General features: G+C 41.2%; 2 protein-coding genes across 4 annotated transcripts; both read left to right on the top strand.

Annotated features, from left to right (window-relative positions):
* The first annotated feature begins 8,905 nt into the window (after nucleotides 1-8,905).
* On the top strand, nucleotides 8,906-13,160 carry LOC100702889 (C-C chemokine receptor type 2-like). 2 transcript variants are annotated; one of them, XM_019364672.2, is made up of 4 exons: nucleotides 8,906-9,462; nucleotides 10,214-10,353; nucleotides 11,813-11,971; nucleotides 12,215-13,160. In XM_019364672.2, exons 2-4 carry the CDS (start codon nucleotides 10,347-10,349, stop codon nucleotides 12,991-12,993), a joined length of 945 nt encoding a protein of 314 aa, XP_019220217.1. In that variant the 5' UTR covers nucleotides 8,906-9,462; nucleotides 10,214-10,346; the 3' UTR covers nucleotides 12,994-13,160. The 2 variants fall into 2 exon arrangements, with proteins under 2 accessions (XP_019220217.1, XP_013125875.2); XM_013270421.3 differs by lacking the exon at nucleotides 8,906-9,462 and having other exon boundaries at nucleotides 9,520-10,353; nucleotides 11,816-11,971.
* Nucleotides 13,161-17,653: 4,493 nt separating this feature from the next.
* On the top strand, nucleotides 17,654-23,685 carry LOC100702621 (C-C chemokine receptor type 1). Of its 2 annotated transcripts, none has more exons than XM_005450569.3 (3): nucleotides 17,654-20,265; nucleotides 21,985-22,131; nucleotides 22,354-23,685. In XM_005450569.3, exons 1-3 carry the CDS (start codon nucleotides 20,259-20,261, stop codon nucleotides 23,247-23,249), a joined length of 1,050 nt encoding a protein of 349 aa, XP_005450626.1. In that variant the 5' UTR covers nucleotides 17,654-20,258; the 3' UTR covers nucleotides 23,250-23,685. The 2 variants fall into 2 exon arrangements, with proteins under 2 accessions (XP_005450626.1, XP_005450625.1); XM_005450568.3 differs by having other exon boundaries at nucleotides 21,982-22,131.
* Nucleotides 23,686-26,063: the final 2,378 nt, after the last annotated feature.

Raw genomic sequence — 26,063 nt, 5'->3', positions numbered from 1 at the left:
ATCAAAATGACCTGGCTAAGCAGTTCAGTAATCTGAACATAATGTTTGTTCTATGTAAGATTCAAATAATTTGGGGATTTCATATTTTTTATGTACATGAACACAAATATCTAATCAGCCAATCACTTAAGAGTATTTAGACATGCAGACATGGTCAAGTCGACCCGCTGAAGTTCAAAGTGGGCATCATAATGTAAAGGAAGATTGATTCATGGGATATTATTTGTGCCAGAGGGGCTGATCTGAACGTTTGAGAAACTGCTTCTCAGGAGGGGCCGTGATTACACCTGCTGCTCTTAGGCAGAAAGCACCATGCCCTATTGGGTTTTAAATGCACTTTAGAACAGCATGCAGCAACACCACACATGAGCGGACGAAGAGAGGTATGGGGTCTTCACACCCCCATTCTCTGTTCGCCATCAGGGCAGGGGGCCAGGAGGAGGAGTTGGTCTGGTTGGGGTCTGGGATGTTGCACCTCCCTGCTGCTGCAGGACCGAGTGCGGTCTGCTTGTCTCCACCCCAGGGCAAAGGGCAACATCTCCAGGGTCTGGGGGCGGGTTGCACCTCTGGGGGTGATGGTACCTGGACCTGGGGGTATAGAGTATGTTTGGGGAGTGTACAGTGTTCAGTTCTGTTTGTCTCCACGTTGGGAGAGTGCTGAGTATTTGTATATGTGTGCATGAGGGTGGAAATGAATGTTTCAGTTGGTCCCTTTTTTTGTCACATACAATGTCACACGTACACGTTACATGAAGTGAAATTGGACCCCTTCTGACCATACATACATATACTGCACAAACATCACACTGGGGACAACTCGGAGAGTTAGGATGATTAGGAAATGAAAAAAATACACAACACCAGGGACAAGACGAGGAAAAAAAGAACTCTACTCAAACTAAGCTTCTATGGGAGAGCAGTTTGAAAACAGCAAAAAAAACCAAAAAAACCCCAGCACAGAAGCACATGAATCTTCACACCTTACAAAAACACATGACTTGCAACTGGGAGGGGGTAATCAGTTGTGGAGTTAACCGATATAGACAACATCCATCCTGTCCTGCAGCCACTTTTCCAGCGCTGGATCCAGATCTGCCTGACTGCTTCAGGTGGGAGCATGCATCGAAGGCGTTTGGAAGGGGCGAGAAGGGTGAGTGAGTGTCTGTGTCAGTGTGCATGTGTATGTTTACGTGTGTGTGTGCCATGTTCAACTGAGAAAGACTGCCCTTTCAACCAGGTAAGCGAAAGTCAACAGTTTCCAGCCAACGCAGGTGGCCTTGTAGGATGTGAGGAGAGAGTCAAAACACAGTCCCGTTATCAGGGAGAATTTTGTTGTTTCAGCCAGCCTCGGCCTTGGGGCCTTCCAGCTCTTGATGGGGGTAGCCGCATGTGAGAAATTATGGTTGTTTGGGTTAGTGCGAACACACTGCATTCCAATTTTACAGCTGATCTAATGTCTGTCACAGGTCACTAGGTCTGTCAATTTCCCGTTGAAGAGCCATGAGCTTCTCAAAGGCACAGTCTGAGTACTCACGGCCTTTCCTATCACCAGCTCTGATCAGCAAGGACCCTGTTTTCATGGTTCCGAATAGGTATACATCTTTGATGTCCTCAATCGACAGTCCTGCCAGGCACATGAAACGCCAGTTCCACCATCCATCGTGTATCTGGCAGGAAACGTTCCTGCAGGAAAATTGGGCTCTCCCGAGCCCAGGCTTCTCGTCGAGAAGAGCGTGGCAATTAAGTTAAGGGACCAGTTGGAATCCATTATTCTTTAGTTTTTTAGAGAACAAGACTGAGAAACTCTCTGATGGTTAGAATTAGAGACTAGATAAGGAAATGAGAAGCCAAGCAGGAAAGATAAGGTGAGGGACAGGAAGAAAGATGCCTCCGTCCAGAGCCAAACGAGTCTGTTTGTGTCTCTGTGTGCCTGTTTGTCTATGTCTATGTGTCAGGTCGGGTCTTAGACTCCACCTCTCTGGAAACATCTCTGCCTCCCCCCAAGTAGGGGGGCTTATCTCCCCCCACTATATACCCTGCTGGTGGCTGATGCCCTCAACCGTTGATGCATTGGTGGTTCTCGGTGTCTGGGAGGAGTGGGGTATGGGGTGTGGGGTGTGTTCTCGGTGTGGGGAGCCCCCCACACCCAGTATCAGATAATTAAATGGATAAACCTTTTGAACACAAGCGTGCTCACGCACACACTGGGGGCACACATGTGTACACATGGGTGTTTATAGACACACAACATATATTCCTTGGCTGCTGCCTCAAAGTGAGGCTGGGTGAGTTGTTGGTCTTGCGTGCCGCACAGTAACATTAAATATTTATTATTCACTGTTATTTATATTGATCTAGGTTGTTTCAGTGGTCTAAAATAAATAAATAAATAAATAAATGAATAATAATAATAAAGATCAGTCAAGTGGACCATGGCAAAGCCATAATGGTCCACTTGACCATTATGGTTTTTGAGCTTACATGGAGGCAAATGTAAGCTCAAAAACACTCAGCTTTATTGCTGGATTGCAGACAAAACAGAAAACTAGCTAAACTGAGAAGGCAAAAAACTAAACAGGCAGGCAAGCTGGCAGACGGAACACACAGTGTAGAATGATGGACAACGGTTCCACGAGCAGAGGAAGATGAGGGGCGTTTATCAATATGCGTACTTGTGCGTACTTGCGTTCTCGTGTACTCGTGATACGTCATCAGTCGGAGACCAAGTACTGTTCCAATTCGAAGTACGCATCACGCCGAGAACGCGAAAAAGTCCCGGATGTGTTCTCGATCCGCCCATTTTATCGAGCATGCATCGGTGTAGACTTGGGACAGCTATATATCCCAGAATGCATTTCGTCCAAAACTCAACAGCGGACTCCCGGCACATCGTCCGCCCCCCCCCCCCCTCGCGGACTTCTCACTACTCAGGTTAAAGAAACCCCAGCAGCTGTCTATAGTATTGAGTGTCCACTAAAATAAAAATAAAAGCGTTCTAACATCTCACCTGCTTGTTTTTATTAAGGCATGTACACGTATGTACATGTACACTATTTTTATTAATAGAGGTTTCACTACTGAGGTTAAAATGATATATAAGTCACTTAGATCTTCTAAATGTTAATGTTTGGTTTATTTCAGTGTTTTATTTGTTCCTGAGTAAACCGGTTTGGCTGTGATTAAAGTTAAGCTTCATAACATGTTACTCACAGTTAAATTAGGAGGGGACGGCAGTAAAAACTCCGGACCTGTGACATCATCACGTACGCTGGTACAAATCACGAGTCCGTGCTCGCGTACTTGAGAATTGAGAGACGGCCGACGAGTCCGTGCTCGCGTTCTCGGCAGGTACGTACTCCCGTGCGTTCTCGGCGGGTACGTACTCACCGAGAACGCGAGTACGTACTCGCGTACTTGGGCATTGATAAACGGCCGCAGACACGGGCTGTGTCCCAATTCAGGGTATGCACGCTTGAAGTACGCATTTCAAGTGCGATTACGTCACCGCCACGCGACGACGGCTGTCCCAATTCAAAGTGTACTTCAAATGCATACTCCAAATGCGCCGTCGATTTCCCCAAATATCAAGCGTGGTCCGGTGCACGCTTCGTGGCCCCATATATCCCACAATCCATAGCGCGGCGGTGGGTGTGGATAATTTTGACGCAAAATACGGCAGAAGGGAGCGGCCGAAGAGTGAACTGTCAAAAGTAAGTACTGAATATTATGTCACTTATTCATGTGCGAATGTTTAAGAACATTAAAACATTACTGTTGGCCACATGTCGGGAAAGTTATGTGACATTAGTGATGTTTGTACTTTCAGCGTTTACTTGGTTTTAAAGCCTCTACTTCTAAATATATATATAGTTGACTTTAATCTTACAGAGAATGTGATGATTTTATGGATAATTAAAGTCAGTCATATATCCACAAACACAACAAGCTGAAAGTCAGTGATGCTGCTCGGTTTGCAGTCCTGAATATCACGGCACAAGCAGGATTCACTGCACTGTTAATGTTAGCTGTGTTATATTGCTGCCTCTGTTCGGTGGTGTCGAGCCAAACGGACTTTAACGTGTGTTTGAACGAGCTGACGGTTCACTCGTTAAGCTGAAAGAAAGATGCTTTAATCACAGGAGTCACACATGTGTCCACTGGACCATCTGGGAACTCTTCTTGTTTAGCACTCGTAATAACACAAACACTAAATCCTCCTTCTCTTGTGCTGTTTTGTAGCAGTGTGTACACCTGAGACTGTCACCTGTCTGTCTGTCCTGCACTCTCTCTCTGTTTCTTTCTCTCTGATTGTGGAATAAAAGTATGAACATGTATTTATAAGTTACACTTCTGTTTGAATCCTGCAGCTTATCACACATTTGATTTCCATGTGTGACGACTGCAAGTGTCCAGGGTGAGGACAGACTGAGGGACCCACTGCTGCACATCATCTGTGAGGCTTTGCACCCCTGATGATCCACCAGGACAAACTCAGCAGTGTGTGAGGAAGAGGAGGAGGAAGAGCCAGCAGCAGCTGACAGATGGAGAGAATAGACAGACTGTTCCCTGTTTGTGAAGGACTGCTAGGAAAGTTTAACATAACTAATTGTCTGTCCTGAATCAGTCTTATTAGGTAATGTTCAAATAATTTTATCATCCCAGTGTTTTCAGTGTGGGAGAAAGTACTCAGGGCCTTCAAGTTACACACTATGAAAGGCAGCAACAAGTTTAATATCCAGAAACCTAAAGTATGTATCAGCAGCAGAATGGAGCTAAAAATAAATGTTTGTTTCAGTTCTATGAAGCTTTGAGTATTTTGGATTAGTAGCACTGCTGTGTTTGTTGCATCATATTGCTGTAATTGTTTATATGCTTTATATATTCTGAGGTAAGTTGATCTATAGTGTTACATCATATTCTATAAGGATGTTATGTGTTTGTAGACTTTCTGCCCAGTTTGACCCATTTAGCAGAAGTCGGCCTGTTTAAGGCTCTGATATCTATTCTGTATGACTTAAAGCAGTTATGACATGGTCTGATTTTCTCACCCAATAAAGGAATATTTAATATATCAGTCTACTCTTCATTCTATCAGAAACAGTTATCACAGCTCGTACATTTTCTTTTTACACATATATGTAAGCATTGAGCCAAATTTAGTAATGCCAACATATTGAAAGAACAATGTTTGTCTCATATATATAATACATCTGTATATACACTGTCAGAGATGCTTGTCTTTGAGTGAAGATTTAAGGTGATAGGAAATATAATTAACTGCTACTTGCATCTTTGACCCAGAGTTCAAGCTCATATGACAATACATATAATATTGTCCATATTATATTAACATTACCACAATGAGATGACTTTAGTCTCATGAATAACATTAGCTAATTATTATTTACTAACTAATCTTGAAATGACTGTTCAGTACAGAAATGAAGCCCAACTATCATGTTTTACAGTCCTGTGGTCTCAACTAATCAAAGTGATGTCATGACAAAAATGAATGAACAACAAAACATTTTTTCTCCTTCATTTCTGTCACACAAAGCTGTATGAAACATTTCTCGCAGTTAGTATCATGGTTGCTAGGCAACCTGAACAGCGCGACGAAGGCTAGACCGTCCCATTTCACAAGCCTCTCACTTCCGCACTTCCCGTACTTGTAGTACGCACCGTACGTAGTACGCGTAGTGTGCGTACTTCAAGCGTGCAGACCCTGAATTGGGACACAGCCACTATATACAAGAGGTGAACAGGACCAAGAGGAAACAGCTGGGAGACACAGCTGACACTGATTACACAGAAAAGAGGAGGAGCACACAAAACTGAATACACTGACATAAGACATAGACCTTCAAAGTAAAACAGGAAACTCAACACACACGCAGAGGCACAGACTCAGAACTGACTGAACAGGAACAGAGGGAGTACAGAACCAAAACCTAAAAACTAGCAAATCCTAACAGAATACATAACCAGAATAAATACCAACATAAGTCATCAGACTCAGGACCATGACACAGTTTTACAGAGAATCACTAATACAATACAGTGGCTTGCAAAAGTATTCGGAACTTTTCCACATTTTGTCACATTACAGCCACAAACATGAATCAATTTTATTGGAATTCCACGTGAAAGACCAATACAAAGTGGTGTACACGTGAGAAGTGGAACGAAAATCATACATGATTCCAAACATTTTTTACAAATAAATAACTGAAAAGTGGGGTGTGCGTAATTATTCAGCCCCCTGAGTCAATACTTTGTAGAACCACCTTTTGCTGCAATTTCAGCTGCCAGTCTTTTAGGGTATGTCTCTACCAGCTTTGCACATCTAGAGACTGAAATTCTTGCCCATTCTTCTTTGCAAAACAGCTCCAGCTCAGTCAGATTAGATGGACAGCGTTTGTGAACAGCAGTTTTCAGATCTTGCCACAGATTCTCGATTGGATTTAGATCTGGACTTTGACTGGGCCATTCTAACACATGGATATGTTTAGTTTTAAACCATTCCATTGTTGCCCTGGCTTTATGTTTAGGGTCGTTGTCCTGCTGGGAGGTGAACCTCCGCCCCAGTCTCAAGTCTTTTGCAGACTCCAAGAGGTTTTCTTCCAAGATTGCCCTGTATTTGGCTCCATCCATCTTCCCATCAACTCTGACCAGCTTCCCTGTCCCTGCTGAAGAGAAGCACCCCCAGAGCATGATGCTGCCACCACCATATTTGACAGTGGGGATGGTGTGTTCAGAGTGATGTGCAGTGTTAGTTTTCCGCCACACATAGCGTTTTGCATTTTGGCCAAAAAGTTCTATTTTGGTCTCATCTGACCAGAGCACCTTCTTCCACATGTTTGCTGTGTCCCCCACATGGCTTGTGGCAAACTGCAAATGGGACTTCTTATGGTTTTCTGTTAACAATGGCTTTCTTCTTGCCACTCTTCCATAAAGGCCAACTTTGTGCAGTGCACGACTAATAGTTGTCCTATGGACAGATTCCCCCACCTGAGCTGTAGATCTCTGCAGCTCGTCCAGAGTCACCATGGGCCTCTTGGCTGCATTTCTGATCAGCGCTCTCCTTGTTCGGCCTGTGAGTTTAGGTGGACGGCCTTGTCTTGGTAGGTTTACAGTTGTGCCATACTCCTTCCATTTCTGAATGATCGCTTGAACAGTGCTCCATGGGATGTTCAAGGCTTTAAATATCTGCTTTAAATTTCTCAATAACTTTATCCCTTACCTGTCTGGTGTGTTCTTTGGACTTCATGGTGTTGTTGCTCCCAATATTCTCTTAGACAACCTCTGAGGCCGTCACAGAGCAGCTGTATTTCTACGGACATTACATGAGTAGATAAGCTACACCAGCTTAAGACCACTGGATACCACTCGTGTCAGATAAGAACAAGAAAATGAGGACACAGTTTGCATTCAGACGACTGAAGATTGGAAAATGTCAACAGTTCATATTAATCTCAATTTCTGCTCCCAAGCTTCAATGGTAGAGTCAGAATGGTGCATCACCCTGTGCATCTCTTCATAATCACAGTGTTCCCATCTTCTGATGGTTGCTTCCAGCAGGATAACACACCATGTCACAGAGTCCAAACATCTGAAAGTGTTTTTTAAAATCAGACAATGAGTTCACTTTTCTCAAATGGTCTCCACAGTCACCACAGTTTTAATCCAACTGAAGTACTTGGGGATGTGGTAGGGTCTTCAGAATGTGCAGCCAACAAATTTACGGCAACCGTGTGATACTATCACATCAACATGAACCAGTATCTCTAAGGAATGTTTTTTGCAGCACGTTTAATCAATACTGTGTAGAATTAGGGTAGTTCTGAAGAAAAAAGTGGGTCCAAACCAGACTTCACCTGGTTTGAAGAGACATCACTGAGATATCACCATGATGAAAAAAGGAGCATTGCGTTGTGTTTGATGAGAGCCTTTATTAGTCCCAGAGATGGGAAATTCACATTGTTGCAGGAGCAAAGTAGACAAGGCAGGAATAAATAAACATATGCAGTATACTTAGGAGCCATACTATGCAACTATAGATACACTACACAAGGTAGAAGAAATATAATTTAGATACAAATATATGTACATATATGTGTAAGTTACAATACTACTACTTGTAGCATCTAACAATCTTTCATAGTACAGTGGTCTGATGTTAATAGCAACAGGTACTGAATATTGCAAAAATATGTACAGACCCCAGTGTGTGCTCATGTGGTGTGTTTCGACATGTGTGCATTCACTGCTGTTGTACATTTTAGAGACTGACAGAAGCTGGAAGGAAAGACCTCCAAAATCTCTCCTTGGCATGCCGTGGGTGCAGCAGCCTGCCACTGAAAAAGCTGCTCAGTGCTGTCAGGGCAACCCTGGTGTATTGGATGTGTGCGTGTGTCTGTCTCCACATATGTGGTCTTCTACAGAGACCATGTTGTAGAGTCTGACAGCAGCTGGGAGGAAATACCTGTGAAATCTCTCTGTCCCACATCGTGGGTGCCGCAGCCTGCCACTGAAGGAGCTGTTCAGTGCTGACAGAGTCTCCTGCATGGGGTGGAAGATGTTGTCCAACAGGGATGACAGCTTAGCCACCATTCTCCTGCCCCTCACCACCTCCACTGGGTCCAGGGGGCATCCTAGAACAGAGCTGGCCCTCCAGACCAGCCTGTTCAGTTACTTTTGTCCCCAGCAGACTTGGAAGAAACACCACTGAGATATCACCATGTCAGGTAAATAACTTTGGAAAGTAATGCAGAATTTAGTATTTTTAAAACTGAACATTTCTCAGAACTCAAATATATTTTTATACTGTGTAACCGCCATCCACATGAGAGCTGTTATGAATTGGCTGTGCAGCAGGCAGAAGAGGACCCAAACGCAGACTCACAGAGACGGGACTTAGAACTCAAAGAGCAACTTTATTAGCTGAAAATGGAAAAGAATACAAACTATACTGGGAATTTATAAGAACTACACACACAGGGAAATTCACAACCATTAGGGAGATCATGACACAGGACAGAGGGAGACGCTGACATAAATTCACAGAAGAATAACGAAGGAAGTGGGAACACACAGGGAACACAGCTGACATGAAATAACATGACGCCACAGGGGAAGCAAAATTAGACACACCAAAGAGGGAAACAAGAGACCTTCACAATAAAACGGGAAACGGAGAAACATGACACTGGAGTGGAGGAAAGGCAGATGAGAGGGAAATGACAGGCTGGGAAAATATGGAATGAAACATAATAATAATAATAATTTGTATAGATGTTGTATTTTTCTTCCTCTGGGCACTATATAACATTCATCCATCCATTCGCTTCTGCTTATCCTTTTCAGGGTCGTGGGGGACGCTGGAGCCTATCCCAGCTGTCATAGGGCGAGAGGCGGGGTACACCCTGGTAACATTTCCCTTTTTTCCTGAAGTTCCTTCAGGTAAGAGAAATAATCCTCATTGATGAATCCTGGGAGGAAAATATATGGCATTTGATTTGACACATACTAGTGTTCTTCACCTGTGTCTTAACTTCAATATGTGTCTGTACAGCTTTGGACCCTGTGAATTTAGAGTGGGATTGTGGCAGGGCGTGGCCTGCGGTGCCGCGCAGGGAAGGCGGACGCACCTGCACGGCATCTGCAATCACGCCCCGCCGACTTAAATATTGTAATGGGTCCTGTGTTTGTGGTTGTTGTGATCATGTTGAGCGGGCAGCGGGAGAGCTGCAGCTCTGTGTGCGTTGTGAACAGCAACCGTGTGAGTCAATAAAGGATGCAAAGCATGTTAATGTCACCGGGTCTGCCGTGGTCATTTACAGGGATATATTTGTTTTTAACCTTAAAATTTTAGATGAGCTGCTATCTGCTTCACAGAACAAACCTTTTGGTCCATTAACCTGCTGTTTATAGAATCTGTAACAGTTTGTTTTCGTCACGCATTTTCTTCATGAGCTTCCATGTTTGCAAAAAACACTAAAAAGAGCTTACAATGGTTTCACATCTCCTTTGTGCAAAACTTGCACATTGCCTTACTGTCATTCACGTTTCTACCTACTTCCACATTTTCATGTCTTCTACTCTTCTTCTTCAGCTGTACTAAGTTACAGTTCCTCGTATTTGTCTTTAATTGGCACTGGGGTAAGTGAAAATGAAATCTGCATTTCTTCTTTTTTGTGTTCCTCATTATCAGACTGCTGACTTTAAGACTGATAGTTAATCCCTGCACACCTAAAGAGATCACATCAATAAAGCACGAAAAAAGAAGCCTTGAAGTGTAATTCCTGACTTCACCTGATTTAAAACAACATCACTGAGATATCACCATGTCAGGTAAAAAATCTTTTAACAGTAATACAAAATCGTATATATATGTAAAGTTGAACATTTTTCAGAATTCTTAAAAATACATGTTCATAATGTGTTATGTCCAAGGCTGTACATAGTCATGTAGGAATTTAAATCCAAATGCTGTAATTTAAATTACATTACAATAAATAAATAAGTAAATAAATTATATTACAAATGCTTAATATTTGTATTTTTATAGTTTGCCTGGATATTTGTGTTTGAATATTGATTTAATTGTCACTAGCAATGTTACATGTACATGCAGTGAAATAGGACCCCTTCCGACCGTACATACATTGCACAAACATCACGTTGGTAAGACAGGTGAGAAAGAGGTAGGATGGTAAGAAAAACAATGAAATACAAAAAACATGAGGGAAGAGAAGGGAAAAATGAACTCCACTCAGACAGAGCTCCGAATGGGAAACTAGTTTGAGAACAGTAAAAAAACCCACACCTCTCCACAATAAAGCACATGAATCTTCACACCTTACAACATAAAAAAACATGTGACTTATAGTATGGGAGACAACCAATGTAGACAACAGCCATCCGGTCTTGCAGCTGAATCCTGGCGCTGGGCACAGAGCGCCTGACTGCATCGGGTGGAAGTAAGCTTCGAAGGCGTTTTGGGGGGGGGGTATATCTGTGTCTGACTACATGTGTGTGTGTGTGTGTGTGTATGTGTGTGTGTATCCTGTATCCAACTGGAGAGAGAGAGTGCCCTTTCACCTAGTTTTAAGCAAGAGTCAATAAGTCAACAATCCCCAAGCCGATGCAGGTGACCTTCAGGAAGTAGGAGGATCGAGCAGAGAGTCATACACTGTCTTGTAATCTGGGAGAATCTGGGAGCCCTGTAGCTTTCAGCTGGTGATGGGAGGCCGCATGAAGATAGTGGTTGTTTGGGTTTGGTTTAGGGCGAAAAACTGCATTCCAATTCTGCAGTTGATCTAATGTCCATTTCTGGTTCCCAGGTCTATTGATTTCCCATTGCAGAGTTGCGAGCTTCTCCATGATTTTATCCATATTGCGTTCAATAAGCACAGTCTGAGTACTCGTGACTACCCACCTCATCAATCATGCTAGCTGGCCTTATGGGATTTTGAGTAGCTGTAACCACTTTCCTTAGCTGCCGATAAGCCAGGGCAGGGCCATCTCCAATCCGCAAGAACCTCGTTATCATAGTTCCGGATAGATAGATGTCCTCAACATCCTCCATTGAGAGTGTTGCCAGTCACACGACCTGCCACTGTTCCAATAAAAATGGTTGAAGCCGTATTATTAAATGTAGCCTAAAATTCTACTAACTTCTACCAGGACCATGGGTCTACACTAATACACTACAGCTGTTTTAATATAGTATTCATTTTTCGCTGCCTGTAATGAAAAATAACAGAATAAACAATAAATAAATAATAAAGACTCTCTCTTTCTCTCTTAGCAGGATATAATGACACAGAAGACTATTACGGATATTACAGCAATTACAGTGATTATGATTATGGAGACTATGCTCCAGTCAACTCCACCGATGTACAGGAATTCAGCCAAGTGTTTCTTGCCATTCTCTACAGTTTGGTTTTCATCCTGGGATTTATAGGTAGGTGTATCTTCTTGTATGTATATTGTTGGGATTGTATTGTATTTACACATTGCAGGAACCTGCTGTCCCTTATGGGAACAGTAAGGACTTTTCAGCGATGTGCAGGTGTGTTTATGCACAAAACAACAACATGACACCGACAGAGAGAAGGAGACAGAATGTTATTTTACCTAATATTTATTTATGTATATTCTAGGTAACAGTGTAACAGGTACACCTGTCGTGTCTTTTCTCACAAAGGTAATGGACTAGTGGTGTATGTTGTGGTGAAGCATCGCAATCAGAGCAACTTGACAGACATCTGCCTCTTCAACCTGGCTCTCTCTGACCTCCTCTTCGTCTTCACGCTGCCTTTCTACTCTCATTATGCCAGGGTTGGCCAGTGGACTTTTGGAGACTTCATGTGCCGTTTAGTCTCCGGCTCTCACCAGACTGGCTTCTTCAGCAGCATCTTCTTCATGGTTGTCATGACGCTGGACCACTACATGATCGTCATGCACGCTCACAGGGTCGCATGTTACCGCACAATGAGGGCAGCAATCATTCTGACCGTGCTCATTTGGATGCTGAGCTTGTTTGTCTCTCTGCCAGATTTTATCTTCACACAGGAAATAAAGGAAGAGCCTCAGAACATTAGATGTAACTATCCTGAGGAGAGCAAAATCTGGGAGCGTTACAACCTGTTTACCACAAATGTGCTGGGTCTCGTGATTCCCTTGCTGGTGATGGTCCCCACACTGATGAGCATGAGGACCGCAAAGAAGCACCGCATCGTCAAGCTGATCATCTGTATAGTGGTTGCATTTTTCTTGCTCTGGACTCCATATAACATTTCCCGTTTCTTGAAGTTTCTTCAGGAAAAAGGCAAAATCCCACGTAATGACACCTGGGATAAAAATTTAAGGCTGTCAGTGGTAGTAACTGAGGCCTTTGCTTACACTCACTGCTGCCTGAATCCCATCATATACGCTTTTGTGAGAGAGAAGTTTGTGGAAATAGCCTTGCAGCTGCTGAAATAGTTGGTGCCAGGTTACAGCAGCTCATTCAGGAGAAGTAAGGGTCGCATTTTAACCCTTTAAAACCGGTCGGAGCGGGCACGCTCTGTTTTGCGTAACTATTTTTAAATCCCGGTAGCACTGCAACCACGTGAGCTAGCGCAATAATTTTTTTTGCATATGAAACCGGAGGAGTTGTACTTACATCTTATGCCATCAGCTTGTCCTAGGTCACAGTTTCCTTCTACATATAGCTTTGCAAAAACTGCATAAAAAGCGCTTGCAGCAACAAAAACATAATATTCCAGAAACACGCTTTGCCGATCCGATCAGCTGTTCATAACACTTCGTAGGTTGGAATAGATGTCAGCCCAAACTTTCGCATGTCTGCCATGACCTGCCCGAAACCGGAAGTGACGCCATTTTCGCGGAAATGTAGGTTTTTTTTTTTTTTTTTTTTTTTTTTACCATCAGGGCCTCATGAGCCTGTACTGGTGTTTTTAAAAGTTATGTTTGAGTTTATGACTTTCTGTGTCATTTCTGGGATGCTTTGGACTCATATTGCACTACTGGAAATAGTTTATTTTGATGCATATGCTGCTTTTTTGCAAATTTGCACTATAATATTTATTTTCGTTTTTCCTGCACTATATAAAAATTGGTGTATTTCAAAAGTAAAACTATGAAGACACTCAAAATAAATTTCCTGTGGTGGGAAACTATTTTGTGCAACTTTTTTGTATTTACAGTTTTGAGGGATAAGCCTCTTACATTTCTCTAACTAGAAATATATGTTAAAAAAACAAAAACGATTTTCAATTTTTTTGTAGTTTATTGCACTTTTTGGCAATTTATGTAGTTACTATGGACTTAATGCATACATATTATTAAAATTTGGGCTATAATGGTTGTATTGATGTATAGCAACTAGAGATGGACCGATCTGATATTACGTATCAGTATCGGTCCGATACTGACGTAAATTACTGGATCGGATATCGGAGAGAAATAAAAAATATAATCCGATCCATTAAATATCAAAAAAGCACCTCACAAAACTTGCCACACGGCTCATAACCATAGCACGTGATAGAGCGGCTGTGTGTATTTGTAGCCTCGCTACCAAACCAGCATTTCATCTCCGAGGAAGTTATCCCAGAGAGAAGTAAAGCAAGTGTGTAAGTTCATCTCTGAATGTTTGTAAAGCATTCCCACGTTAAGCTTAACAACCGATATATGGAGCGACTGCCTCTTCTCTCCCCCTCCCTCTCCTGCCGCTACTTCAATCATGAAACTGCTTTATGATCAGCTGATCGGCTTTTCTGTCGCAAGTCCGTCTCTCTTCTTTGTTTTTGGCCCACTTTGCACCAGAAAGAGGAAACCAGCGGCTGAACAACAGCAGCACGTTTAACCTTGATAAGCTGTTGTTAGAATTTATTTAATATTACTTTCTAGACCAGGATCCTTTTCTACGTAGCTGACGGCTGGTAACTGTGCAGGGGCGGATCTAGCAAAGTTTAGCCAGGGGGGCCGATAGGGCATGAACAGGGAAAAGGGGGCACAAAGACATAATTTTCTTTCTTATTCTCATTTAAAATGTCTAGCTTTTAATAAATAATTATCTGAATCTTACACCCAAAGTTTTAATCTGATGCAAAATGTATAGAAGTCCATTACTGTATATAGTAACTGTTAAGTCTAATATACCCTAGTAAGCTATAGTACTTTTTCCTTTGGGAAGGTACCATCTGTGCAGTCTGCAATTCTTTTGAAGAAAGATGTTGAATCTATTTAATTATTCTTGAAAAATAGTTTATTTCTGTGCATTTTTTTCCACACTGCATCAAATTAAAGTTGATTACGTCGATTAAGCATCATGAGGTGGAGGGTGGGGGGTGGTTCCCTATTTTCTTTTGCTGGGAGTTTGCAACCCTATTAGTTAGGTTGCTTAATATTTCTGCTAAGTACTCTTTAAAATACCAGAATAGGGAGTATGGAGCAGGTTTAAGTTTATTAGATTGATCAGTGTTGCTGAACTATGAAATATTTTGGGTGCAGTGTATTTTTTACATACAGGTATAACAGAATAGCTTTAGTGTTGTTGTTTATTTAAACTTGAGTATGAAGTTATACAAAATGCAGCAAGATATTAAAAAAACAGTTTTATTGATAAAAAAACACACTACATCGGATTCATATCGGTATCGGACATAAAAAAGTGGTATCGTGCCATCTCTAATAGCAACTTGAAATGCTCCCAAAAATGGCACTACAGCATGTAAAAATATAATATAAGCTCTGGCGGACTTGGTTCTATGGTAGGTCTTAAAGGGTTAAAACAGATTTTTTTGGCTTTTGGGTTTGCTTTTTATGTTCACTTGGCCAGGTGCAATACTAGTCAGGCAATGTGCAATCCCTGTGTGAACTGGGGTGCATATCATATAGAAATTGTCAGCGTCGTGGTGTGGATGTACAAGTCTGTCTTTGTATGGACCTGCCATGTTCTGTTTTTGGGGCAAATAAAATGCAGGTAAGGATTAAAACCGCAGAATTAATGGTTACTGGTGCTGGAAATGCTACCGCTTGATACAGTGTTTTGATGTTGCTGCCACTCGTACCTACAATGCAACACGCAAAAGTCGGGTGGCCTCTCGATCTCTATAGACAATGACAAGACAAAGAACTGAAGGAAAATAAGGACTTAAATATACAGACAGATGAGGATAATGATTGGAGACAGCTGAACATAATGAAACAGGAAATGGAACATGTGGAAAATAAACAGTGAACATGAACTGAAAACGCTAGGTCTCCGACCCAGGAACCCTGACAGAAATTAAGCCTTGCATAGGTGCTTATGGTGAATTGATTTGCTGTGTGTAAGATAAGATAAGATAGAATTTCTTAGTTCCACACGTGGAAATTTTTTTTTGTCACGGCAGAGAGTACAAGTTAAGGGCAGTAAAATTTAAGAAATATACAATAGAATACGATAACATAAAATAGAATAACATACTATACAAAATAGAATAAGGGACTATATACAATAGAATAAAGTACTATACAAAATATAAAGTGCTTCAAGAAACTGGTCTGACGTCAGGTCATGTCCTGCCTGCACCCACACTCGACCCAGATCAACTGACGCCATTGCCACAACGCTCCACACCACCATCTCTCACCTTGATCAACAGGGGCATTACGCCAGGCTGCTCTTTGTTGACTTTAGCTCTGCTTTTAATATGATGCTCCTGGACAGACTAATAGTTAAACTGCCGGATATCGGACTTCCTTCTACCATCTGCGGCTGGATCAGAGACTTCCTGTCAGACCGTGTACAGAGAGTTAGAGTGGGGTCTCATCTTTCCTCAGCCCTCAGCCTTAACACCGGCTAGTAGTCCTCTACTCTACACCCTGTACACACATGACTGTGTTAGTTCCCACCCAGACAACGCAGTTATTAAGTTTGCAGATGACACCATTGTGGTGGGGCTCATCTCTGGGGGAGACGAGACGGCGTACAGAGCTGAGGTTTAGAGGCTGTCAGATTGGTGTAGACAACAACCTGGACCTCAATAGCACCAAGAGAAAAGAGCTGGTAGTCGACTTTAGAAGGAGGAAGTCTGAGCTGCAGCCTGTCAGCATCAATGGGGAGTGTGTGGAAAGGGTGTCCAGTGTTAAGGTCCTGGGTGTGATCTCGGTGATCACTATATAAAATTAACCTGTTAGGACTGGTGGCTGCTTTATAGAATCTCAAGTATCTCACTATGTGATGCTCTTCCTCATTCTGCTCAGACTGAATTACTTTTGCTGCTCCGTTAGACTGAATCTGCTTTTTATATTCCCTCGTCATCTCTTTGTGTATTTAATTCCTTTGTTTTCCACTGTGTGTTGCTGGGTTGTCTCCATATCATTCCCTGCACTTCCCATGTAACAGGTTTCCAAGTTTAATGTTCCACGTTCCAAATCTCAGGTATCTGGTTTCTATATTCTGGTTTTTTAAGTTTTTTCCAATGTAGGTTTTGCTAGTTTAGTCACTGTCACCTTTTGCTTTTTTTCTATTCTGCTCACCGTAATAAAGGTTTACCCTCAGTTCAAGTCTGTCATCAGTGGCTGCGTTTGGGTCCACACTCTCTCCACTCCACATGGTCTGCCGCACAGGGCACGTCACATTCACCATCATAAAATGGCAGCATGATATAAGGGACCATTAGTGGAGGTGGATTTCATCAATATTTAGAATATTCAGGGAAAGTTGATCAAGTTAAGCTTTCTAATTACTGATAAACTGTTGTTAATATAGATTAGTATTATAGATTTTTTTAAGAAGAAATATATTTGAGAAAACAAACAAACTCTTTATCTGAAAACATTTTTCAGTGTCGCTTTTCTTGACTCAAATCAACACAAAAAGCTACAAAGCACAAAAAAACTATACCAACTCCTTCATCTCGGGACCTTGTCAAACTAAATTAATCTTTTTATAAACAGAAGAAAGACATGATAAGTCCTTCAAGGGTAAAAATTAAATGGTTTTGCCACTACATCAAAAATTACCTGGGAATAATAGTTCAGTAATCCAAAAATGTTTTTTCCATTTATAATTCAAATACTTTGAAATTTCATATTTTCATGTATAGTATGTTAATAAACATTTCAATGGATACAAGTAACAACTGTTGCTAAACTGAACAGATTGTGTCAGCAAATACCAGTGTAAACGTTTTCATGCAAAGAAAAAGTATACACTTACTCCTCATATCAATAAACATGTCCCTTTCAACTGCACATTAACGCAAAATTCTATTAAGCCAATTACGCGGCAGCAACTCAGAGCATTTAGGCATGCAGACATGGTCAAGTTCACCTGCTAAAGTTCAAAGTGAGCGTCTTAATGTAAAGGAATCTCGATTTAAGGGACGTTTAACTTGATGTGATTATTTGTGCCAGAGGCCCTGGTCTGAATGTTTCAGAAACTGCTTCCTGGGAGGGGCCGTGCTGAAACCTGCTGCTTTCTGGCAGAAAGCACCATGCCCTACCGGGTTTTAAATGCACTTTAAAACAGCGCGCAGCAACTCCACATATGAGCGGGCGGAGAAAGGTATGGGGTCTTCACATCCCTGCTCTCTGTTTGCCATCGGGATCGGTGGGGCCGGGAGGAGAAGTTGGTCGTCTGGTTGGGGTCTGGGAAGCTGCACCTCCCTGCTGCTGCAGGACCGAGGGCGGTCTGCTTGTCTCCACCCCAGGGCAAAGGGCAACATCTCCAGGGTCTGGGGGGGATTGCCCCTCTGGGGGTGGTGGTACCTGGACCTGGGGGTATAGAGTATGTTTGGGGAGTGTGAGTGTGTGTACAATGTTCATTTCTGTTTGTCTCCACGTTGGGAGAGCGCTGAGTATATGTGTGCATGAAGGTGGGAATAAATCTTTCAATTGGCCCCTTTTTTGTCACATACAATGTCACACGTACACGTTACATGGAGTAAAATTGGACCCCTTCCGACCATACATACATATACTACACAAACATCACACTGGGGAAGACAACTCAGAGAGTTAGGATGATTAGGAAAAGCAATGAAAAAAAATACACAACGGGAGGAAAAAAAGAACTCTATTTCAAACTGAGCTCCCAATGGGAGAGCAGTTTGAGAAAAGGAAAAAAAAACACCTCAGCACAGAAGCGCATTAATTTTCACACCTTACAAAAAAAAAAAATAAAAATGTGTACGTGTGTGTGTCCATGTTCAACTGTGAGAGAGTGCTCTTTCACCCAGGTAAGCAAAAGTCAACAGTCTCCAGCCGACGCAGGTGGCCTTGAAGGATGTGAGTCAAAACACAGTCCCGTTATCAGGGACAATTGTGTTGTTTCACCCAGCCTTGGGCTTGGGACCTTCCAGCTCATGATGGGGTAGCCGCATTTGAGAAATGATGGTTGTTTGGGTTAGTGTGAGGAGGAGTTATAGGAGCACACAAAACTGAATACACTGACATAAGACACAGACCTTCAAAGTAAAACAGGAAACTCAACACACATGCAGAGACACAGACTCAGAACTGACTGGACAGGAACAGAGGGAGTACAGAACCAAAACCTAAAAACTAGCAAATCCTAACAGAAGACATAACCAGAATAAATAAGAACATAAGATAATATTAACAAACACAAAACACTGAGTCATCAGATTCAGGACCATGACACAGTTTTACAGAGAATCACTAATACATTATTTCGTGATCTGGATGAAAATGGTCAGTCATCTTTGACCTAATATGATTGCAACAGTAACTAAAATAATAACTTGTTCCACCAAAATATATAGAAAGACATCTCTGAATGTAAAACATGCTTTGAGTAGATAAGCTACACCAGCTTAAGACCACTGGATGCCACTCCTGTCAGATAAGAACAAGAAAATGAGGACGCAGTTTGCACCACATAATTTGGACGACTGAAGATTGGAAAATGTCATCAGTTCATATTATTCTCAATTTCTGCTCCCAAACTTGCATGGTAGAGTCAGAATTTGTCAGAATGGTGCATCTCCCTGTGCATCTCTTCATGATCACAGTGTTCCGATCTTCTGATGGTTGCTTCCAGCAGGATAACACACCATGTCACAGAGTCCAGACATCCGAAAGTGTTTTTCAATCTGACAAATGAGCTCCACAGTCACCACAGTCTTAATCCATTTGAAGAGCTTTGGGATGTGGTAGGATGTTCTGAATGTGCAGCCAACAAATTTACGGCAACCGTGTGATACTATCACATCAACATGAACCAGTATCTCTAAGGAATGTTTTTAGCAGCACGTTTAATCAATGCTGTGTAGAATTAGGGTAGTTCTGAAGACAAAAGTGGGTCCAAACCAGTACGTGCAAGACAAACTACTAAAGTGTCTCATGAGTGTAGAATCGATGATGTGCACTGATGTACAACTGTGAGGGCAAGAAGAGAAAGAAACGATAATAATAGTAGCGAAAATGATAATAATAAACTCTCTCATACGTTATGTAAAAACCAGCAGTCATTTTGTAAAGGTGTGAATTTATGTCACCATATGCTGTGTTGTTCTTTGAAGTATTTGTCATGATCTCACTTAAGCACATGCAGGAAGTGAAATCTACATTTCTTTTTTTGTGCTCCTCATTATCAGACTGCGGACTTTAAGACTGTTAGTTAATCCCTGCACACCTAAAGAGATCACATCAATAAAACACGAAAAACAAGCAGCGTTGAAGTGTAATTCCTGAATTCACCTGATTTGAAGAGACATCACTGAGATATCACCATGGCAGGTAAATATCTTTTAAAAGTAATACAAAAATGTTATATATTTAAAGTTTAGCATTTTTCAGAGTTCTTGAAAATACATGTTTATAATGTGTTAAATCTGTTAAGGCTGTACATAGTAATGTAGGACTTCAAATGCTGTAATTTAAAATTGTATCACAATTTATTAGGGGTGGGACTCGATAGAAATTTTTTAATGAATTAGAGGCTTTGTAATTATTTAATCTTGATTAATCGCATTTAATCGCAGAAGAAAATTTGCCCCAAAACCTCAATGTTTTTTTTTAATTTAAACGGGTTTTAGTGGGCGACAGAATTAAATAATAGACATGGACATGAATATTGTAAACTCAAGCTCTTTTATGTCTTGATGCATTCTCAATCATCCAGGAAAGTAAATCTCCAAAAGTTGAATCTGTTCATCTGGACGTAACGTTTTGTGGGAAAAACGTTTCGTGACAACGTTTTTCCCACAAAACGCTACGTCCAGATGAACAGATTCAACTTTTGGAGATCAAGCTCTTTTAATTTCTGGGGAAAAAAAGCATTCAAACTTCAAAACAGACAAACTAACTTTTTGTCTAAGTCTAAAATTGTACTCACCTCTACCATGTCCATGTGTCTACACTAATACACTATAGCTATTAATTTTCACTGCTTGTGATGAGCAGTGTTGGTCAAGTTACTTGAAAAAAGTAATCAGTTACTAATTACTGATTACTTCCCCCAAAAAGTAATCCCGTTACTTTACTGATTACTTATTTTCAAAAGTAATCAATTACTTAGTTACTTAGTTACTTAGTTACTTTTTAAAAACACGATTTACAACCTGAATAGGTGATAAAGCGATAGATCTTTCAGCCCAATTCTACTTTTTCTGCATAATTCATCATACAAAATGTAATCAAATGGAAAAGTCTCTTTTTAAAACTTGTTTTATTAGTTTTAATCTTTTAACTTTATGCATCAAGCAAAAATTAAATTATATGCAACATTCTCTGACTGGAAGAAATTTGTTTAACATTTAAACCTATTTTCTGCACATTCCAGCACATAAAATAAAAAAATTTTTATGTTTACACTCACTCTTTCAAATAGATGCAAGTAAAACACAGCAGAAAATAAATAAAATCAAAGACTAGCGGTCCTGTTGCTCTATTTTCACCTGTAAAGCAGGACTGGGGTAGGCGGAGGAGGTTTACCCTGGTGCAGGTGTGCCGCGGCGGTCAGTGGAAGAATCCGCGAGTTTCTCTGTGAATTTCACATTACGTCGTAGTACACTCGGTGCTTGCTTGGAAGTTTAGGGGTTTTTTCGCTGTAAAAAGAAGTTTTCTTCCCACGCACAACGGACACTAATGTTTTTGTCACTTTTTATGGAATCAAACTCAAAATAAGGTCAGTACTTCCACGCTTTAAACGCTGCATGATCTGCAGACAGCTGTTGTCACGAACGTCGCACTCGCTTACGTCACTGTCATGAGACGTTCTCGCAAAAAAATCACGGTTTTAGTAACGCAGTAACGCAGCGTTCCTACGGGAAAGTAACGGTAATCTAATTACCGTTTTTGCAATAGTAATCCCTTACATTACTCGTTACTTGAAAAAAGTAATCAGATTACAGTAACGCGTTACAAGTAACGCGTTACTGCCCATCTCTGGTGATGAGAAATAAAAGAATAAAAAAATGAATAAATAATAAATACCTACTCTCTCTCTCTCAGCAGAATATAATGACACAGAAGACAATTACGGCAATTACAGTGATTTTGATTATGGAGACTATGCTCCAGCCAACTCCACCGATGTACAGGAATTCAGCCAAGTGTTTCTTGCTATTCTCTACAGTTTGGTTTTCATCCTGGGCTTCATAGGTAGGTGTGTCTTCTTGTGTCTATATTATGGGGATTGTATTGTATTTACACATTGCAGGGACCTGTTGTCCCTTATGGGAGCAGAAAGGACGTTTTAGGCCTAAACTCTGTATGCAGGTGTGTTTATGTGCAACACAACAACATGAGACTGACAGAGAGAAAGAGACAGAAAGAATATGTAACAGTGTGACAGGTACACGTATTGCATCTTTTCTCCCAAAGGTAATGGACTAGTGGTGTGTGTCCTGGTGAAGCACCGCAACCAGAGCAACTTGACAGACATCTGCCTCTTCAACCTGGCTCTCTCTGACCTCCTCTTCGTCTTCACGCTGCCTTTCTACTCTCACTATGCCAGGGTCGGCCAGTGGACTTTTGGAGACTTCATGTGCCGTTTGATCTCCGGATCTCACCACATTGGCTTCTTTAGCAGCATCTTCTTCATGGTTGTCATGACGCTGGACCGCTACATGATCATCGTGCACGCTCACAGGGTTGCACGTTTTCGCACAAAGAGGGCAGCCATCATTCTGACCGTGCTCGTTTGGATGCTGAGCTTGTTTGTCTCTCTGCCGGATTTTATCTCCATACAGGAAACAGAGGAGTACCAGGAGTTTGGATGTGACTATCCAGAGGAGAACAAAGTCTGGGAGAGCTACAACCTGTTCACCACAAATGTGCTGGGTCTTGTGATTCCCTTGCTGGTGATGGTAGGTTGCTACTCCAGGATCATCCCCAGGCTGGTAAACATGAGGACCGCGAAGAAGCATCGTATCGTCAAGCTGATCATCTGCATAGTGGTTGTATTTTTCTTGCTCTGGGCTCCATATAACATTTCCCTTTTCCTGGAGTTTCTTCAGGAAAGAGAAATAATCCTCAATGATGAAACCTGGTACAAAAATGTAAAGCTGTCAATAACAGTGACTGAGGCATTAGCTTACACACACTGCTGTCTGAATCCCATCATTTATGCTTTTGTGGGAGAGAAGTTTATGAGACGAGCCTTGCAGCTGCTGAAAAAGTTGATGCCTGGTTACAGCAGAGATTTGTCAGACAGCTCATTCAGGAAAAGCTCAGTTATGTCCAGGGGCTCTGAAATCACCTCCTCCTTTAAACTGTAGAAGGTGGAGGGCAGTTGTAAGTATTTTGACCTGAATGTTTCACCCTGTTATTACTGCAGACCGTGTCTCATATTTTTTTTGTTAATTTGGTCACTTCTATTTGACAAATACCACAGTGTTCTTCACCTGTGTGTCACCTTCAAAATGTGTCTGTACACTTTTGGACCCTTTGAATTTACAGTAATTTCTTCCCCTGACTGTTAGATTTTAAATGTACTCATTACTTCTTCAATGCCTTTAATGTGTGTCAGCACTGCCAATTTACAGTATAATAATTACTTTTGACTCTAATTATCAAATGTTAAATCTAAATGCTGCCTACTTATAAAATTATCCCGTTAGCTGTGCTGCCTGCTTTACAGAATCTCGAGTATCTCACTATGTAATGTCCTTCCTTCTTCAAGCGGAATTAAACTTGCTGGTCCGTTAAACTGAACCTGCTGTTTATCGCAATGTGTAACAGTTTGCTTTCTTCTTCACACATTTTTTTATGACCTTGCAATTTCGTAGCAGCACATCAGAAACAGCATACAACAATTTCCGAGTATCTTTGTACAAAAGAAGATCTGAAATAGCTGCATGTGTGAATCGTAATTCTCTCTGCTTTCTGATGTGTACCCTGATATAGTTCTTTTGTTTGTTGTATTATGTTATGGTTCTTTGTTTTTGTCATTATTTGCCAATGGAGCTGATTGCAGTCAGGCATCCAATCATCTCTTATCCTGATTTTGTATTATAGCTTTGCTAAGACAATAAATGAAACTGCAGATCTTGAACTTATCTCAAATGAAGGTCATAAAGTGGATTGTCATACTGGAGAATTACATTATTGCTTTTGAGAAGAATATTTGCAGCGAGCATGTTCTTTTGTTTCTCACTGTTATTGCAATGACAAATTCTGTACACAGTGATAAAAACAAAGAAGACCAAAAGTTCTTTGAGATGGAGGTAGTTGTTCACCATCATAAAACAGCAGCATGATGTCATATAGAGGACCATTAGTGGAGGTGGATTTCATCAACAGTTAGAATATTCAGGGAATGTTGATCAAGTTAAGCTTTCTAATTACTGTTGTTTATGTAAATTAGTATTATAGATTTTTAAGAAGTATATCTGAAAAAAAAAAGAAGCAAACAAAACAACTGTTTATCAGAAAACATTTTTCAGTGTTTCTTTTCTCATATTAACACAAAAAGCTAATTTCTCTGAAAACAACAACTCCTTAAACTGGGGAAGTACATTTCAGGAAAAGCAGCAACAAGCCCCTTCATCTCGTAAAATTGAATTAATCTTTTTTTAAAAAGAATAAAGACATGACGAGTCTTTTAGGTGAAAAAATGAAAGTTTTTGCCACTGAATCAAAAATTACCTGGGAATAATAGTTCAGTAATTCAAAAAGAATGTTTTTTTTTCATGTAGAATCAAATAATTTGGAGATTTCATATTTTCACATATAGCATGTTATTAAAAGAGAGTATGAGTATACACTTACTCCTCATATAAAAAAAAAAAACATGCCTTTTCAGCTGCACATGAATGCAAATATCTAATCAGCCAATCACGTGGCAGCAACTCAGAGCATTTAGACATGCACATGACGTCAAGTTGACCTCCTGAAGTTCATGGTAAGCATCAGAACAGAAAACGTTTGTGCTAAATTGTCCTGTAAGTGTAGAATCTTCGACAGTGAGACCAAGAAGAGAAAGAAACAAATAATAATAGTAGCAAAAATGATAATAATAAACTCTCTCATGCGTTATGTAAAAACCAGCAGTCTTTTGTAAAGGTGTGAATTTGTACTATCATATGCTGTGTTGTTCTTTGAAGTATTTGTCATGATCTCACTTAAGCACATGCAGGAAGTGAAATCTGCTTTTTGTTGTTTTGTACTACTCATCATCAGACTGCTGACTTTAAGACCGTTAGTTAACCCCTGCACATCTAAAGAGATCACATCAATAAAACACGAAACACAAGGAGCCTTGAAGTGTAATTCCTGTCTTCACCTGATTTGAAGAGACATCACTGAGATATCACCATGGCAGGAAAATATCCTTAAATGAAGTTTACCTGTGCTACCATCTATAATCATCTGACCCTCGAATATGTATTTAAATCCTATGTTCATAAAGCAGAGTCATATTATGAACTGATGTGAAGTAGCGACAAACTTTCCCAAGGAGGGAGTAGGGCACCCGTGACTCCCTAAAGGTTGGAAAATAACCAGCATTATCAGCTAGCTGAGAGCAAAACCATAAAAACAGCAAAGTGGAGTTGAGTATAATTTGTGTTGCTGATAGCAAAGGAAAAGACATAGAAAGGCAGACATAGAGGACAGCTACCAGTACCTGGGGATCCCACAGGCAAATGGGAACCATGAAGAGGCCACTAGAAAAGCTGCAACTACCACATACGAGCAGAGGGTCAGGTACGTCCTGAGGAGTCAGCTGGACGGTAAGATCTGGGCTATCAACACCTATGCCCTGCCCATGATCAGGTACCCTGCTGGGATAATAAGCTGGCCAAAGGAGGAGATACTGATATCAAGACAAGGAAGCTCCTGACCATGCATGGAGGGTTTCACCCCAAGTCCAGCATCCTGAGGCTGTATGCTAAGCGGAAGGGAGGACACCGGGGACTGGTGAGTGTCAGCACCACGGTCCAGGATGAGACAACAAGCATCCACGAATACATCACATCAGTAAGATGGATCCAACCGACCGAGTGCTCAGTGAATACCTCTGGCAGCAGAAACCCAAGAATGAAGAGGAAGAGGAGGAACCATCATGGAAGGACAGGCGCCTGCACAGTATG

This window comes from Oreochromis niloticus, linkage group LG11, assembly GCF_001858045.2.
Source record: "Oreochromis niloticus isolate F11D_XX linkage group LG11, O_niloticus_UMD_NMBU, whole genome shotgun sequence".
In the NCBI taxonomy this organism is placed as follows: domain Eukaryota; kingdom Metazoa; phylum Chordata; class Actinopteri; order Cichliformes; family Cichlidae; genus Oreochromis; species Oreochromis niloticus.
This window is presented reverse-complemented; position numbering and strand designations above follow the sequence as displayed.

Bases quoted from the DNA above. Each gene is read 5' to 3' on its own strand.
- LOC100702621 (XM_005450568.3), top strand. The intron at 22,132-22,353 runs GTAGGTGTGTCT...TTTCTCCCAAAG, and splicing joins TTTCATCCTGGGCTTCATAG to GTAATGGACTAGTGGTGTGT.
- LOC100702889 (XM_019364672.2), top strand. The intron at 11,972-12,214 runs GTAGGTGTATCT...TTTCTCACAAAG, and splicing joins TTTCATCCTGGGATTTATAG to GTAATGGACTAGTGGTGTAT.